Source organism: Chelonia mydas, chromosome 3, assembly GCF_015237465.2.
Source record: "Chelonia mydas isolate rCheMyd1 chromosome 3, rCheMyd1.pri.v2, whole genome shotgun sequence".
Lineage (NCBI taxonomy): Eukaryota > Metazoa > Chordata > Testudines > Cheloniidae > Chelonia > Chelonia mydas.
Window position 1 is genome coordinate 124,522,060 of NC_057851.1, and position 17,873 is coordinate 124,539,932.

General features: G+C 40.7%; 1 protein-coding gene across 1 annotated transcript in view; it reads right to left on the minus strand.

The window, feature by feature from the left end:
* THBS2 (thrombospondin 2) overlaps positions 1-17,873 on the minus strand; it is a 45,994-nt gene that overhangs the window by 14,834 nt on the left and 13,287 nt on the right. Inside the window, exons 5-15 of the mRNA XM_027833286.3 lie at positions 15,325-15,521; positions 14,349-14,489; positions 13,878-13,974; positions 12,712-12,882; positions 11,495-11,671; positions 9,071-9,244; positions 8,462-8,589; positions 8,185-8,337; positions 6,682-6,900; positions 3,336-3,443; positions 1,004-1,163 (exon numbers count right to left, since the gene is read on the minus strand). Coding sequence (XP_027689087.2) covers positions 1,004-1,163; positions 3,336-3,443; positions 6,682-6,900; positions 8,185-8,337; positions 8,462-8,589; positions 9,071-9,244; positions 11,495-11,671; positions 12,712-12,882; positions 13,878-13,974; positions 14,349-14,489; positions 15,325-15,521 — 1,725 coding nt within the window. The remainder of the gene's footprint in view (positions 1-1,003; positions 1,164-3,335; positions 3,444-6,681; positions 6,901-8,184; positions 8,338-8,461; positions 8,590-9,070; positions 9,245-11,494; positions 11,672-12,711; positions 12,883-13,877; positions 13,975-14,348; positions 14,490-15,324; positions 15,522-17,873) is intronic.

Sequence of the window (17,873 nt, forward strand, 5' to 3'; positions counted from 1 at the left end):
ATATGGAGTCTCAGCCAAAGATACAGAATTATGATTTCCATTCATTGCACATGCAGAAATCCCATGAGCTCTAGTAAGAATCTGATGTTGTGAGTGATGGGAGAACTTCAAAAGGTTCAGCAGTTCAATTCAGATAAGCATCCAAAAGTTACATGATTACTGAAGCAAATGCAAGACCAGACGTTTTTCTTCTATTTCTAACACTTCTGGGTTTCAACCGTGTTAGAAATGCTTCAAGAACAAGCTTTCTAAAGATATTTCAATGTTTTTGCTTCCATTTCTGGCCAGAACCAAGACTAGAGAGGTGTGTACAAATAAGCAAAACTCAGAGGGTATTTGAGTTTGGATTGGTTTGAGCTTTGTATGATTATCCAGGTCAATTCTGATTTTCCCTGGCCCAGATTAATATCCTCTAGATATTGCCTTAACCAATATCTTTTTTTCTCTAGTATCCAAACCGGAAACAAAAGTAGCATATTGCATCCTGATTATTTTTGAGTCAGGAAGAAATTCTTCCCCTCCTCTGAGGGATATTTGCAAGGGTCTTGGAATGGGGTGGGGAAGTGTGATTTATCTAGAATGTTGGGCAGGGATGATCTTTTACATTCACGTGAGTACATTTCACATTATTTTCACATAAGATTTGAGGACTTCAGCAACACAAGCCGAGGTTATGGGCCTATTACAGGAATGGTGGGTGAGGTCCTGTGGCCTGCAATGTGCAGGAGGTCAGACAAGAGGATCCTGATGGTCCTTCTGCCCTTAAAGTCTTATGAGTCTATAATCAATGTGCTGTGTTCAATGCAAAGCATGGGGATTGGTGGACCTTGGTCTTCCCATTTTTTCCCTATATTTCTGACTGCAAAAATATAAGCTGGAACTGATTTTATCTTACATACAAATGCAACCAGCCCACCCATTTGACCATAAGGCAAAGTATTAGGTCTGGAATAGTAACTAATTCTGAACCAGTTGCTGTCTGGTTTATTGAATAAGAACATACCATCACCATCAATATCCACAGCACATGAGTCACCCTCTCCATTATTATCAGTGTCAATCTGAGCAGGGTTGTGCACATACGGGCAATTATCACAGCGGTCACCAACTTCATCCTTGTCATAATCAAACTGACGGGGGTTGAACAGAAGAGGACAATTGTCCTAGCAAGCAGAAGCAAAGGATTTAAGAATATGAATCACAGCTTGGTCTGAGACATTATTTCATGTATCAAGAAGTATTTCCCCACCCTCCCGTCCCCCGTATTCCACTTAGGCAGAAATAAAAGTGAAAATGAAACTAAGACATATAAATTGATGTACAAGTGTACCTTTCACTGATGAGCTTAGCCCTTTCCCTTGTGTCGTTATTTACACCTCTGTGAAGCGGGTGCAAAATACTAAGGCAGATTGGTAGGCATATTACACCCATTTTGTACAAATGTAAATGACTACTTAATGTGCAAGGCAGTGGAGGATCAGGCCCAACATACATGTGTAGAGAGGAGACTAGATCTCACAGAACCTTAAGAGAAGTCATTGGAGAATATTTTGCACAATTTTGTTGTTGTGCAAGCATTTTCCATGAAGACGAATTACTGTCTTAATGCAACAGCCAGACTTCACTATTCTGGATGTTCGAGGAAGAGATATAAAGAAAAGGCAAAATATGTCCTAGTTTATCAAATACTGCCATAGGGTAACAAAAAAATAAATGTGCCTGACAGAGAGAAGAATACTCACTTCAGTGTCACCTAACTGGACAATGTAACTGATGGCAATAATTTCTGTAACTGCACATGCAAAATAAATGTTATTGATCAAACGCTTGTTAAACTTTTTTTTTTTAAAGTTTCCAAATACAGATCCAGAACATGAAGGCACACAGCAAACTATACCTCATTTTCCCCTTTGGTTGTTACGTTCTCCCCAGTGCAGACAGAGCAATCAAATGTCATTTTTGATTTAAACCAGAGGACCAGCTCCTGCTCTAGTCAATATACCAAAACCCAAAGATTATGCCACAGAGCACTCAGCACAGCACGGAATAGGGTGAAGGCTTAAATGGGGCATTAGGTCCTCTTTGCCCTCCTGCAATCCTACTCTGCTCTGCACCAGGCTGTACCCCCCCCCCCAAGGGTAATTGAGAGAAGACAGGACAGTTCAAAGCTGCCCTAATGCAACTGAGGATCTGATCCACACAGTCCTTAATTATTTCTTGTAAGGGAGTGTTATGGGATGCACTCACCCCACACTGGACAGGGAAGGGTTAACTCCTGACTGTGGGCTGAGAAGCCCAACTGGGCGTGCTCGAAGTGTAGCACCCCATTATAAGAGGGAGCAGCCCAGCTCAGTCTGGGCTAGCAGCCAGAGAGGAAGGATGCATGCTGCAGGCTCCAGCTCAGGAGCTGCTGGAGCCTCAGACTGTGGGAGCCGGAGACATTGAGTCTCAGGCAGACACCCAGGGCAGGACTGCAGGAGTCACAGTAGGAACTGCCTGAAAGAAGGTTCCAAAGAGGATGGCTCTAGACTGTTCTCAGTGGTAGCAGATGACAGAACAAGGAGTAATGGTCTCAAGTTGCAGTGGGGGAGGTTTAGGTTGGATATTAGGAAAAACTTTTTCACTAGGAGGGTGGTGAAACACTGGAATGCGTTACCTAGGGAGGTGGTGGAATCTCCTTCCTTAAAAGTTTTTAAGGTCAGGCTTGACAAAGCCTTGGCTGGGATGATTTAGTTGGGGATTGGTCCTGCTTTGAAGCAGGGGGTTGGACTAGATGACCTCCTGAGGTCCCTTCCAACCCTGATATTCTATGATTCTAAGTAGCCCAGGGAGGGACTAGTCATTGTCCCTAAAGCAGTCAGCATGTTTTGGGTGGATCCCTGCTGACTAAGTGGCAAGCCTACACCTCACTACCAGGGACTTGGGCTGAGACCCGGTGGAGCCACTACCATGGCCGCAACCCCCCCCCAGGCCCAATCCTATTGACTCTGGCCTCTAGGTCTCACTTCCCCGAGGGTCAGGGTGTTACTAGGGACTCTGGCCACTAGGCATCACTGCCCTGGGAGCCAGGGTATTGCTAGGGACTCTGGCAACTAGGTCTTACAGCCCAGGTAGTCAGGGGACTGCTGTAGACCCTGACTCCTAGGCTGCACAGCCCTACAGCAAAGAGCCAATTGGTAGACTTAAACTCTGAGGCCTAGAGGCAGAAGGCGGCTTGAGAGACAGGGTGCACTCACCCCGCACTGGACAGGGCCCCCTCCATCCCATCATATGCATTAAAATGATAAAAGACTTTTTTTTAAAAAAAAAATCAACCATTAAATAAAATCTCATACTTTGTCATCCTCTACCCCATCATTGTCATCATCTTCATCACAGGCATCACCTTTGCCATCCTTATCAAAGTCTTCCTGTCCAGAATTAGGCAGATGGGGGCAGTTATCCTGTCCAGAAAAATCAGTACATTATTTTTATGTTATGTCACAGACTCGTAACATAGGCTTGAAGATTATATAGCCCACGAGGCTATAAAACACATAGCTGAGGAAATCTGTCACAAGTACGTTTTAAAGACTTTGTGTTTGTTTGTTGCCAAAAATATTAGTTCATCCAGTTTTCATGCTGTAAAATAAATTAAATGAAGTTGCAAATCACATTCCCCAACTTCCTTCTGTTAGAAGGAATGTTTGGAGTGTATGTTAACTGAGAGCATCTGATAGGGAAAACACACACACACACACACACACACACACACACACACACACACACACACACACAGTGTCAACTCCTTATGGGCAGCTCATGAAGGAACTTTGAAGATTGCAATGTAACGTGGCTGGCTTTGGCTGCCTTTAACCAGAAGAATGAAGATGAAAGCTAGAAGGATGATCTTCAGATGTAATCTGTCATACAGAAAGTTAATGCAACAAAGACATAGACACGGGGCTGTAGTTTTGAGACACGTGTGTCCTTTTGCACTGTTAGATTTCCAAGACTTTTGAAAATAAAAGACAAATGTATCCTTTTTTATTTCTCATTGAAGGTCAGAACTGAGGAAAGGGTGATTATTCCAAGTGAACAGTTTTCTGGATTGGGGGAAAAAATAAGTACAGATTTTCAAAAACCGCGGTTCAAGAAAGCAATTACTCTGATTAACACATGGAGGCAAATTCTGCTCTCATTTACACTCATAGAATCCTATTTAATTCAGGGAGGTTGCATGAATGTATCCCAGTGGCATCACAATGGTGCAAAAAAGAGCAGGATTTGGCGACTGAAGGACCTACTATCTCTTACAATAATTACGTGGGCTTTCTAAATTGGAAATATAAATATAAAAATAAAAAAGTGAAACAATGATCAAACATTTTAACTGCTATTTTTAGTGATGGAGAATCCACTATGATCCTTGGTAAATTGTTCCAATGGTTAATTACTCTCACTGTTACAAATTTATGCCTTACCTTGGGTCATCATTCTGCCTTGGGATAAAGAATGGGTGAAAATGTAAAAAGCCACTCGAACCATTGTCTATTTCCTATCCCAAAACATTTTCTGGGGTTATAAATTGTTCCCATTGCTGTTTTCACTTATTTTCACCTTTCCACTTCTGCTAGAAACCAAAACTGGACATGCCAAAGCACTGCAGAAATATTGTTCTTATAGCACATATATTTGTGTCCAGGATCAGCAAAGAAAATGTTGAACTCTCCGGGAAAGATCTATTCTCATGAGATTTCCAGCCCAAATTTTCAAGCTCAAGAGATTCTGTTCATCTAGATAAGCTGAGGAAAAAGCATTATAGTTTTTGGATGATTATCAACATCAAAATGAACCTCCAAACTTTTAGGACTCCTTTTTTTGTATATACAGGTGCTCCCTGAATGATTGACCCAATCTTAGCCTCCAAAGTATCATATTTATGCTAATGTTTCATTTTTCAGTACAGGAATTGTGGAGGAAAAAAATGTCTATACATGAAAACTTTGAGAGAACTAAAAGTACATTTAAATTCAAAATATTAATTTTATTTAGACAATAAGTTATTTTTCAATCACTTTCACAGGTTAGGAAAAGGATATCTTTTTTTTTTTTTTTTTTTTTAGAAAATTGCTAAACTAGAATAATTTCTAATGAGTGCTACTGCCTGAGAATATTTTCTGTTTTTTAAATAGACCTTTTTTAATCAAACATTTGTTTCTATAAAATTAATGTATGTCTTACAGAAAGACAAGACTGAACCTTTGGGAACAGTCTCCTCTAAATGTGTTCAACATGTTATGTTCTTAATGAAAGCAGATCTTTTGTGTTGCATCTTGAGTCAACATGTTGCATGTCCTGATGACAGGCGCCAAAAAGAATATACGAACTGCAAAAGCTGAGTTGGCCAGATCTACAATGAGCTAACAGCAGGCAGCGTGAGAAAGTTCAGCATCTGAGACTAGTGTACAGCAAGGGTCTATCTAATACACCCTTTCTGTTAATAAGGCTTTGGCCCAAATTCATTCCTGGTGTAATGCCATTGACTTCAGTTGACTTTTTGCCCCATTTAACACTCTTAGCTCAAACACTGTTAGTCTCTGTGTAAAGTTACTCATTTGTTTACCCATTACGCTAGTTCAGAACTTGACAAGGTTCTTTTGGTTTTGTTGCCACTGTCAGAGTGCTAGAAGAGGATGCCATCATTCAGGACAGGTTGGTTGCATTCTCAAGTAAATTAAGGACCTATGTTTTTTTAATATGGGGCGGGAGCAGAAATCTAAGAAGGTCACGCTTAGAACTGAAAAAGAGCAATCAAAAGAAAACAGTGCCATCTGTAGGCCTATGCAGCCAATGTCCTTGCATGAAGACTAACTTAGCAAAGTGCATAAGCACATGCCTAACTGTAAGCATGTCAATAGTGCAGTGATTTCAGTGGGACTGCTCAAGTGCTTAAAGTTGAGTACATGGTTAAGGACCTTCCTGAGCTGAGGCCAAGTTCACCCATGGCCCCAGACACACCTATCCTAACCACCATCTACCCTTTCTCTACTATCTCAGCAGCCCTGCTCCATCTGCCCTTCAGTCAGCAATACCAGAGCGTTGTAATCCTATTGTCTGTTTTGTTGTTGAGTGAGGTGTGCCAGATCACAAGTGGGGATGGAGTTGCATGGGGCCACAATAACCCACAGAATCTGCATTCTGTTGTAGAACATTATTAATATTTGGCTACCAGTACACAAGCTCCTACTGAATTGTGGTGACTGCATGGTTTCAGTCTTCTTAGATAACTCTTTAGAGAAGAGATTTTCATGCAAGTAATGCTTGAGTGATTCTCAAATGATGGTCCATAGAACTCTTTCTAGTGATCCCCAGAAGACCTCTCAGAACGGAAAAAGAATTCTGCTACAAAGGGGAGGGGACTGACAGTTTGGGAGAAGCAATGATCCAGGAGTGATCCCTCTTTTTCCTATGAAGTGTTTTACAGCATAGGATCATTGTGTGCCAGTGAAACACAGCATTCCATTAAGGGGTAAGTGAATATACATTTTATACTGTCTCATAGAAAGACTGGATACTTTAACAGTTTAAGTCTGCATAGAAACCATTACCAGTTTTATAATGAAAAGTAGTATCCTTAGCTATTAAAAAAAAGAAAATTGGTTGCAACATAACGACTTTTTATTGCCACTTCTTGCTTACCTTCATGCAATGGTAAGTAGCATTGGCAGCACAGACCAGGTTGCTATTGGGCCAACCATCCAGGTCAGAATCTTCACCACAGATGCGTCCATCACCAGCATATCCTGTTCTACATTCACACTTGTACATAGGGTCACTGAAATGGCCGAGGTAGATGCACTCTGCAGATTTGTGGCAGCTGTGTGTCATATCTAGGCATGGATTTTCAGGTTCACACACCTACAAGAACAGATTGTCCTCATTCAAACTTAATGACATCAGTAGGAGCTTCTGGGTCCTCAGCACATTTCCAAACCCAGGCCAGATATTTAGATGTCTCAAGTTAGGCACTTTTTAAAAAAAAAGTTGGTCTAAGCCACACTTTTTTTTTGGTCATTTAAAAAAAGCATAAAGCCCACAGGTAAAAATGGACATTACTCAATAAATACATTGAAACAATTTGTTTGCGGTTTTTTGGAATTACATCTGCATTCCTCTAGGAGCCATTAATTCTCATCATGGACAGGAAAGACTGCATACGGCCATTTCCTTTCGAGTACTGGTCGTCAGGATATAATGGTCTAAGTCTACCAGATGGTGCGTGGTCATTTTTTTCTTAAACCAGAGAGACAAACAAATTGATTTTAATATCCTGTCAGCAAGTGCGCTGTCACTTTCCTCTTTTCTCTTTTGTTTTTCCTGGTAAGGTTTGAGTGGCTTAATTTTAACAGGGTGTTGTACATTTAGACTTCACATGTTGGGCTAACTACAGCATGGCTTAAAAAGAAGAGACTGATGAAGTCTCATGGCAGCTGTTTTTAAGAAGTTGCCTTAATTTTCTATGAGATAACATTCCTCTGTGTCATTTCCTCTCCTTTCCCCCAACCCTCCCCACACACATACATCTTGACCTACTGATATTTAGAAAGTGAGATCTTCAGACAGATGTTTGATGACTTACTTTAGTGCATTTATCAAGATAATCATCCTAGCTCTCCACTGCATTGCATCTTATGTAGTCTTTTACACCTGTGAAAAGGGATTGTAAACTCTGGCTGTAAAAGGCTACCATTCTGGCCTTGTAGCGTTTTACACTCATTTTGCGCAGGTAGAAATGACTACACAAGGTGACGAGCAGTGGATAATCAGGCCCAATGCATCATCGTACTAATAGAAAAGTTGCATCCACATTTAGGACCATATTTTTAAAGGGATTTTAGGCACCTACGGAACAGATAGATGCCTAGTGTGATTTTTCAAAAGCAACTTAGCACCTAACTCCCATTGATTTCAACGAGAGTTAGTCACCTACGAGCTTGTGAAAAATCACACTTGGTGTCCATCTATATCTGTAGCTGCTTAAATACATTTGAAAATCTGGCACTTAGTTATTTGAGGCTATATTTGTTTGTTGCCCAAATCTATTAAATATTCTTTCACAATTTCTTTTTTATGGAGAATGCTTAGATAGGTTTCAGTTTCCATCACATTCCTAACCATTGACCCCTCTTCAACATCACTTACTTGCTTTTCTGTCTTGGCAGCCTCCAGGCCCACCCCAAAAGGCTGATTTCCTTTGTAGCGTGGTGGGCAGGGCAGGCAGTGGAACCCTGGATTTGCGTTCACACAGCGATGGACCTGATTCACCTTAAAACAAACGTCTGGCACAGCTATACACTATGGAGAAACAAAGAAGCAAAACGAAAGAACCAAGTTAGCCTGTTGTATAATCACCATACAATCTTTATAAATAGCCTCAAGGAAATGTTTCATGTTGATTGACAACTGAAACAACGCATACCTCATCAAGATCCTCACACACTGTTCCATTTCCAAGGTACCCAGCTGGACATGGGCCACATGACCAAGATCCATCAGGGTAACTGTTGCATTCTGCTCCAGGAAAGCAAGGATTTGACAAACACCCATCTGTCAAAACACAGGCAAAAATGTAAATAAGGTTAGTAGTGCAGAAAGTAAAGAACCATAACCCTTATTAAAGAAAAAAATTCTCCATTCATTGAAACAGATCTAGATAAAAATGATGGAATGCTGACAATTAAAAATATTTGAATTTTCAACTATATATGAAAGCATTTCCCTTTTGGTTCGTGGACTGCTACAAACAGTTGACTATATCAATAATACACTGAGACCCTGATGCAGGAAAGCTTCTTATTCTGAATAACACTTAACATTCAGCACATGCAAGAAGTTTCACTGAAGTGAATTAGACATAAGCATTTATGTAAGTGCTTTTCTGAAACAGGGACTGAATTAGTGTATTTCATACATGTAGACTCTCTAGTATCAATTAGTGTTGCTATCCATGTGACAGGAGGTAAATAACTAGCAATAACAAAGTTTGCAAGCTACATAGCTCACTGCTGGTCACTCAGTGCATACACACCAATTGGGCAATCTTTCTTGTTGCATATATCATGTTGCTTGACATCTCCCACACATTTCTTTCCTCCATATTGTGGCTCTGGGCTGTTACAGAGACGAGACCTCTCACGGATCCCTCCTCCACAGGTGACAGAGCATGTGGACCATGGAGACCAGGGACCCCATCTGCCATTAACTGAAAATGCAGGACAAAGGGCAAAATTAGTATGAGCAACGTACTGTGGACAACATTCAATAACGCCTCCTTCAGATCTGACTATAAACAGTTTGTAAATGTACCCAGAGGAAGAAATGAAACTGGACAACTGAAAACTGAGGTTACAATATTTCCAGAAAAATACATGGATTTTTCAGCCATTTTAGTCATTGTTGACAACTCATAACAGCATGCAATGCCTTTTCATATGGTATATTTCCAATTAAAGTGATCAGAAGCAGTTTAAGTTGGCTGATGCATCTGGATTTTCAAAGTTCACTGATGAGATTGTTATTAAAACTCCTCCTATTATGGAAACATGGCACTGGAGAACACCAAGCATATGACCTGCGTGCCAACTCTGAGCTCTGTGACTTCTTCCATGATAAAGGTGACCTGAGAAGTCATTTTGTTAGTAGCCAATTCTGAACCAGCTGTTTCTAATCAGAATTTACAGCTGCAAAAACCCTCAGCTTCCACTTGGTGCTGAGAATCTTTTGTTTACATTTGGTGATGAAGATCCAGCTCAGTGCAATTAACTGCATTTTGGGATCTCCTTCTATAGATAGCAAATGACCTCAATTTTTTACATTCAAATCCCTTCTTAAGAAAACTACTTCTATCAAAACCTGAAAGTAAGTCTGCTAACTTACATGACATGTTTACAATAAAGTGACATATACACCACCTGCAGATTTCCCTCTTGTTTTGTATTCCAAACTGCACCACCTAGCTAACTCAGGCTATAATGGCCTGATTTTGATTTCATGCACCTTTTATGCTAGTACAACTTTGCTGATTTCAGTATAGTTATTCCAAAATTACATTAGTATAAGAACAGAATCAGGACCTAACTTCCCAGAATAGAGACTGTGTGTTCCCATATGCTTTGTACAGCACCAAGCACCCTGATGGCTCTCAATAAATAAAAAACATCTGGCACTTATGGTAATTTGGCCTTACAGGGAGAGATGAGTAAATTCATTTTGCCTGTTTTTTAATCCACGCAAATATACAGTGGATTCAGAAGTTCAACTTTCACTTAAACATACTTGGGTTCACATTCCATGATAGACTGGAGAGACTGTGAACAGAGAAAGAGAGAGAGAGAGAGAAAAAAAACTGTAAAAAATAGGATGAAATTGAGCAGGAAGTGGGCAGAATGAAAAACAAATCTAAACTGACTCTGAGAAAAGAAAGCAATGGAGGAGAAAGAATTTTTTTTTAAATATAAGTTATATGTGTATTCTATATATAGGGCATATAATTATGCCAGCTTTAGGGGGATTCTACTTCCATTCCTAATACATAGCACAGGTTTCCCTTTAGATAGAAAACATATTTATCTGTTTGTTATTGTACATTTGTATTATCCTTGGAAAATATGTCTTTAAATTACAGGAAGGAAAGATTCCCAAACTCTAATTTTTTAAACCCAAATAACAATGAAAGAAGCTTGGAAAGCCTCAGGCTACACCATTGTCACCCATCTCTTCTTAAAACACCCCTGTGAGCTAAGTAAGCATGATAATAAGTAAACCAAGGCACCGAGAGGCAATGTGACTTGCACAAGGTTACACAGTGAGTCAGTGGCAAGGACACAAGTAGAACCCTGGATGTCTGATTTCAATGCCCCTGATCAACCCACAAGAACACACTGATTCTGAACTTTATTTTCTGTATTCAATGCCACAGTCCCAAAAATTAAAGCAAAGGAACAAGCCAAGTGACCACATACCATAGGCTTATACTAGTCCATCTCCAAGGCTACATGTTAGATCCTGTATCATTATCATTTAGAGCAGTGGTTCTCAGCTAGGGGTCCATGGCCCCCTGGGGGGCTGTGAGCAGGTTTCAGGGGGCTACCAACAGGGCCAACATTAGACTCACTGGGGCCCAGGGTAGAAAGCCAAAGCCCCACTGCATGGGGCTGAAGCCCGAGGCCCTGAGCTCCACCATGTGGGGCTGAAGCCGAAGCCTGAACAATGTACTTCATGTGGGCCCCTATGGCGTGGGGCCCCAGCCTGCCTGCTACCCCCTAACACCAGCCCTGGTTTTATATGCAGAAAAACAGCTGTTGTGGCACAGGTGGGCCAGGGCGTTTTTATAGCATGTTGGGAGGCTTCAGAAAGAAAAAGGTTAAGAACCCCTGATTCAGAGCCTGCCTTCTTGGAAGACACAATGTAGTTCTATTTGACTTTCAATTTGGGTTTAAGCCCTCAAACTTACCTGGACATGGGACTCCTTCACATTCTTTTGTTTCACGGCCACTTCCTTTACAAATTTTCCCACCCATCTGTGGGATGGGGGAATTGCAGAGACGGATGCGAGTGATGTTGCCTATTCCACAGGTCACAGAACAGGATGACCAAGGAGACCAGTGACTCCAGCCACCATCTTGACGTACTGACAGAGAAAAAAAAACCCCACACAACATAAGGAAGTGCTTGTCCCATCTGGGGGCATAATAGCAATTCACTTATGAACCTAGCCCTGCAACAGAGCTTTCCCCATTTTATAATAGGTGTCCCACCCTATATTACTATCTATTACAAAAGCCAGCATTTGGGTTCAGACTTCAGAGACTATTTTACTTATGAAACACAACCATCAACACAGGACTGAAGGGAATGTTAGAGTTAGCTCAGTTCAGAGGACAGATATGTTGTAAGAACATAAGAAAATACTTGCCTTAAACAGGTTTCAGAGTAGCAGCCATGTTAGTCTGTATTCGCAAAAAGAAAGGGAGTACTAGTGGCACCTTAGAGACTAACCAGTTTATTTGAGCATAAGCTTTCGTGAGCTACGGCATCCGATGAAGTGAGCTGTAGCTCACAAAAGCTTATGCTCCAATAAATTGGTTAGTCTCTAAGGTGCCACAAGTACTCCTTTTCTTCCTGTCTTAAACAGTTGTTCAGGAGTCATTGAAAGTGATCATGACCAGTGTTCCTTTCGTCTAACTTGTAGGTACAATAAATATAAGATTACTTAGTATTTTACAAAAGTTTTCTATAACCACTTAATGCGGGTATTTTTCCCCCATGTCCTAAACACTTCTGTGCTTAAGGACTGTGCTGAGAATCATGGCTCAATGACACACAAGCAATTAGCTGCCCCTGCACAGAAGCCAGTACTGTATATATGCTGACTCAAGGCAAGAGGCCCTACTTGTTAGATCTTTCCTTTTACAGAGCAAAAACTAGACTGGCCAATACACATGCATATTAGATTGACAATAAAGGTGAGGAATATTAGATGGGGGAGTAAAGGAACAAAAATATGTCTTGATAACTAGTTTACTAATGCATAAATTAGTATTCAAATATATACAGTTCTGACTATCAAAGTGTGCGTAGGAAATCCAGGCTAGGATTCTTTTTGCTACATGGTTAGAAAGGGAGAAGCAGAGGGAACATTAATTAGGAGAGAGAGATGTCAGCACTCACTGCGATTGTCACATTTGCCAAGGCTACACGTTCTTGTCTGGATGGACGGGCCTACACAAGTGTTGCTAGTGACATCACATGACCGTCCTCTCTGCTGTGTTCCAGAGCCACATGTCACTGAGCACTCTGTCCACTCAGACCATGGAGACCAACCATCTTCACTGTCTTTGGCTGCAGAAGAAGCAAAAACTGCTTAACACTGTGAATTCCTTTTGTCATAAGATTTTTGTTCTCACATGTCTTTCTGTTAGAACTTATTTTTTGCTATTTAGATCTCTGGTTCTGATTTTTATTTTAATCTATCACAGAAAAGTTAGAGAACTTTATTTAAAAAGAAAACATAGTTCGAGATTGGCCCAACTCAGATCCCTGGATCTGAACACCCTCACATTTTGTAAATTTAGATCTGGGACTGATCTCTGTAATGGGCTGACCCAATCTCTGGTTCCAGACATCCACATACTTTGGGACCCAGATCCAAAAGATGAGGCTTGGACCCTTCTCTGAACACAACATAACCATAAATGTGATTGAGAGCACAATGAAAACATGTGCTGTATATGATCTGAATAGGCAAGAAACCTGAATACGATGCAATAAATATTACACTTCAGAAAACTGAAACTATTAAAAATGTATTGCAATTTTTTTCTGCAATAGACCTGTCCAGCCCAGAGCAAGATATATTTCCAGAACTATTCTCACTACAAAGGCAAGCCACAAACTGCAGTGCTATCTTGGAAGAATCCTTTTGTTATTCTGTTCCACATAAGTAAAATATTGTAAGATTCAAAACAACTGAAAGAGAAAAGAAATTTGTGAGACTTTTTGCCTTTCCAACAATTATTATACTGAAACACAGGAAATTCCCATTAGTCTCTAGAATCTAAACACATTTTATAGGGGAATGGCAGGCACACTAATCCACTCTCACCGCAGTCTACTTTAACTATTTAGTAAGAAAAAGAAAAGAAAAGAAAAGCATACGCAATGAGAAATTGGAATGTGCAGCCAGGGAAAATGCAGTTAAACCTCATTATCCTGATGCTTAAATAATGATTTTTCTTTGGCTGAGCTGGTTTTTAACTCTTCCTTTACCACGCCTTAAATGAAAAGTTTTTTTAAAACTGCCAAACAGGTGGATTTTCCTTTTGTTAAGTACTTACAATGAAAGCAGACAGGACAGCATTCACCTTCAATAAATGATGGATTGGCACAAAACACTGCTGGGCAGGTGATTTGATGGCACACGGTTTTAGAATTCTACAGACAAAGAAAGCAATATATTGGCTTGTGTTTATGTTCAAATACAGGCAAATCAATGTATGGGTAGAATTTTCCCTGGATACACAGAAGAGATTTTGCTTGTCATAATTTTAAAAAACAAAAATATTTTGTTGAATGGAAATATTTTTAAACCAAGCAAGTTACCAGTATAAGTCTGCAGTATTGTCCATTAGAAACTGAGGTCCTAATCCAAAACCCATTGAAGACAATGAGGAGTCTGTTTATTGATTTCAGTGAGATTTCAATCAAGCCCTGAATAAATGTTGGATGCTGGAACAGGACTGAGTAGCCAAGCTGGATTCAGTCCACTGTCCATTTTGGAAATAGGGGGACTCCTTCTATAGTCTTACCTCGCAGGTACATTTGGTACAGCTATCCACAACCCAGTTTTCATTATCTGAAAAGGCACGGCCATCCTGCCAGCAGACCGACTGGTTCTTTAGAGTTTTGTTAGGCCCAATCAATTCCCACATAATTTGGTTCTCCTCAGACTGAAAGATTAAACAAATAAATTAATTAAATAACTAAAGTGCCTTAAATCAAAAAAACAGAGAAACTGTTGCTCAGTCACCCGACTTTAATTTTATGATTGAAAACTTACACTTTTATGCATTCCTGTAGATTAGCCAAGAAGAAAAAGACAAGTCAGTCACTGTACCACAGGGTGCAATTCTTTCAGCTAACGTTATGATCATGATTACCTAGCACTCAATAAAATCTACTGTAAAAGGTGGGGGTTTTTTTCCAATGTAGTTCCTCATCTTCAGAAGGGAAAATAATTCTAATCTCATGACATGCAGTAAATTATTAAAACTTTGTTTAGAAAGTATGAACATGATTCATAACTAAGACTTTAAGTAACTACACACTTCATCATACTGCAGTGGTGAAAGATAAAAAGATAAAACTCACATGCATTCATTTGCCCCTTAGCTATAATATGTGGATATCATAAAGATAAACATATAAATTATGTACACACAGCATAGATATGGACATACAGACATATGGATATACAGTACACATATGGCCAAATTTGACTCATGATGTTGGGTGCTTTGAATTTTGATTACCAGATCTGAAATATTTTTAAAAGGCCTGATTTTCAGAAAATGTTGTTCTAAACCTGCCCTGTGAAAATCAAGCCCAAGTAAAGTGTCATAGTCAGGCACGCAAAATCATTTGTAGTCACTTTTGAAAATGTAGGATTCACCTCCCCCAACATCTTTATAGATGTTTAAGCAAAGTGACAGAGGGCGACAGAGAAGACAACATTCTATAATTGACGTTTTGTATCTTTTGATTCTTAAGTCCAGAGATACCTACCACTTTTTGAAGATTATCAACTAAATTGTTAACAACAATACGCAACCCAGTGAGCTCAGTGAACATAGTTCCCAGCTCTTCACAGGAGCGGTCACAGAACTCCATCTGCTTCTCTGTTTTTTCACCAACATACTCCGTGGTGACAGCAGGGTTAAGGTGAAGGATTTCAGTACTCTCATTGATAGTGTTCACTTCAGCTGGTAGAGAGAGAGGGGAAAAAACAGTTGTGACTACAACAGTCTTCTGCTGATTATAGCTTACAGCTGGAATTATAGACTGGCACCTGTAGGTAGGGTTTAACTGCAGCTCTTTTGGAACAGCTTCATGCTAAATTATACCCAAGAATAAAAGAGTGGGGTTGAATGTCAGCGGCTTCCAATTATAGACTTCCCTTTCAAAATTATGAGCCCAGCTCCGTCTCACATAGTCATCATTTCAAGGCACTATTGGCAATGTAAAACACTCATTTATGAAGAAAAGATAATAAAAACATAGAACGTCATAAAAACATACACATTAAGTCCTCTCAAGGCCATGAAAAGTTTTGCATTTTTCATGAGGCGACAAGGACTATCCTTTTCGTTTGGGTCACAGAGACAGGACTCTTCTACTAATGAGGCCACCACTAAGAGGCCAAGGTGGCTTTTAAGCCACTTTTGTGCTCCCCCAACTTCTTGGCCTTCTTCAGCCCCATGCACATCTCATAGCAGCCTTGTGGCTCGTCTAAATTTAACCAGCTGGTAACAGCTTCTTAGAGTATGTGTACACTGAACCTAAACACCCACAGCTGGCTGGTGTCAGCTGACTTGGGCTCACAGGGTTCAGGCTACGGGGATGTTTAATTGCAGTGTAGACTGTCAGGACCAGGCTAGAACCTGATCTCTGGGATCTGGGACCCCCCCCCCACACACACACACACCAAAAAACACTGTGGTCCAGTAAACCCTCTCTCCCCATTGGTACAAGCCTCTACATCCAGAGAAGTAGTATAGCCGGCTGTACTGACCAGGATTTCGTCCCAGCTCCAACGCCTAGGAAATACTGCTAGGATAACCTGGATAGTTTCTCTGCTTGGATAACTTTTCCAGCCCCTTTGTGGCACCAGACCTCTAGTTATCTACTGAATAGCAATAGAATGGTCAGTGTTTCTCCCACACTGACCTGCCAATGTTCTTCAGTAACCACCTGGAAGGACATTACTTAAGGCTGAAAAAGTAATTTAATCTTTGAAGATTATGGGTTCTCTGGTGAGACTGAAAACAAAGATGGAAATTGTGATGTTTGACTATCCACTGGAAGTAAATTCAGAACAACAACAATTCCACATAGGCAACCAGAGAGCTGTCAGAATACAGCAGCTTTCAGTCACTGTCAGCACGTAGCTGTGTCACCCATCACAAATCCCTTAAACCATGCAGCTCCCTTTGGTACAGTGCTGATTAAATGGGCTACCTCTAGCCCGAGACAGATCTCTTCCAATAAACTCTCTTTTCAATGCTCTGTTCTCCTAGGTCACCAACTAGCTAAGAGAGTCCAGATACAACAACTATCCCTGGTGGAATAAGTGGAAGACCAGAGAGTGTTCGCTGCCACCTGATAGTTAATGCTGCAGCTCACATAGTATCTTAGTGGTTTTTTCAGCTTCACCTTATGGCTGGGTGAAACTTTGAATAAACTCCTTTACTACAAAAACTATGGAGAAAAATAATTAAAGCCAAACACTGCTCTGGCTGAAGTTGGAAGTTTTGTCATTCTCTTCAACAGAAACAGGCAAGGACCCTTAGGGCACATCTACACTGCAACTGCGAGCATGTTTCCCAGCACAGGTAGACCAACACTCACTACTAGTCTAGCTAGTTCACTGAAAATAGGAGTGTAGCTGGGATAACCTGGGTGGCAGCTTGAGCTAGTACAGACCCAGGGAGCATAAGTGGGTTTGTACTCCAGCCGCGAGCCCAGCTGCACTGCTACTTTTAGTGCACTAGCTAGAGAAGAGCTAGCTCATCCATCTAGCCGAGCCGGGAAGCATGCTCCTGGAGACAGTGTAGATGTCAGTACATGGGTCCTTGCCTGTTTCTGTTGAAGAGAATGACAAAACTCTCATTATCTTCAGCTGGAGCAGTATTTGACCCGACTTCTTTTTCTCCTTAGTCTCTGTAATGGCAATCGTTGCAAACAGCTTTGTGTATTTGTGTGACTGAGAGGTTTTGTTTTGCTAGCAAGAAGTTTATTCAAAGTTTCACCCATGAAACCAGGCAAAAACACTAAGACACCAGCTGAGCTGCTACATTTACTAACGGGTGGCAGTGAAAACTCTGTTCTTCTACTTATTCCACCAGTGATAGAGTGTCCTCAGGTCTCTTAGCTAGTGTACCATACCCCTGAGTGTGAGGTCTAAGTAACCCAAGGCTTGGTTATTAAACTGCAATGAAAATTATGGCAGAAAGAAAGGAGACAGCTAAATATCATCACTGAAAATGAACAGCGAAAAATGGCTTTTGGCATAATCCTGCAGTCCTTGTGCAAACAAAATTCTCATTTAAGTCCCC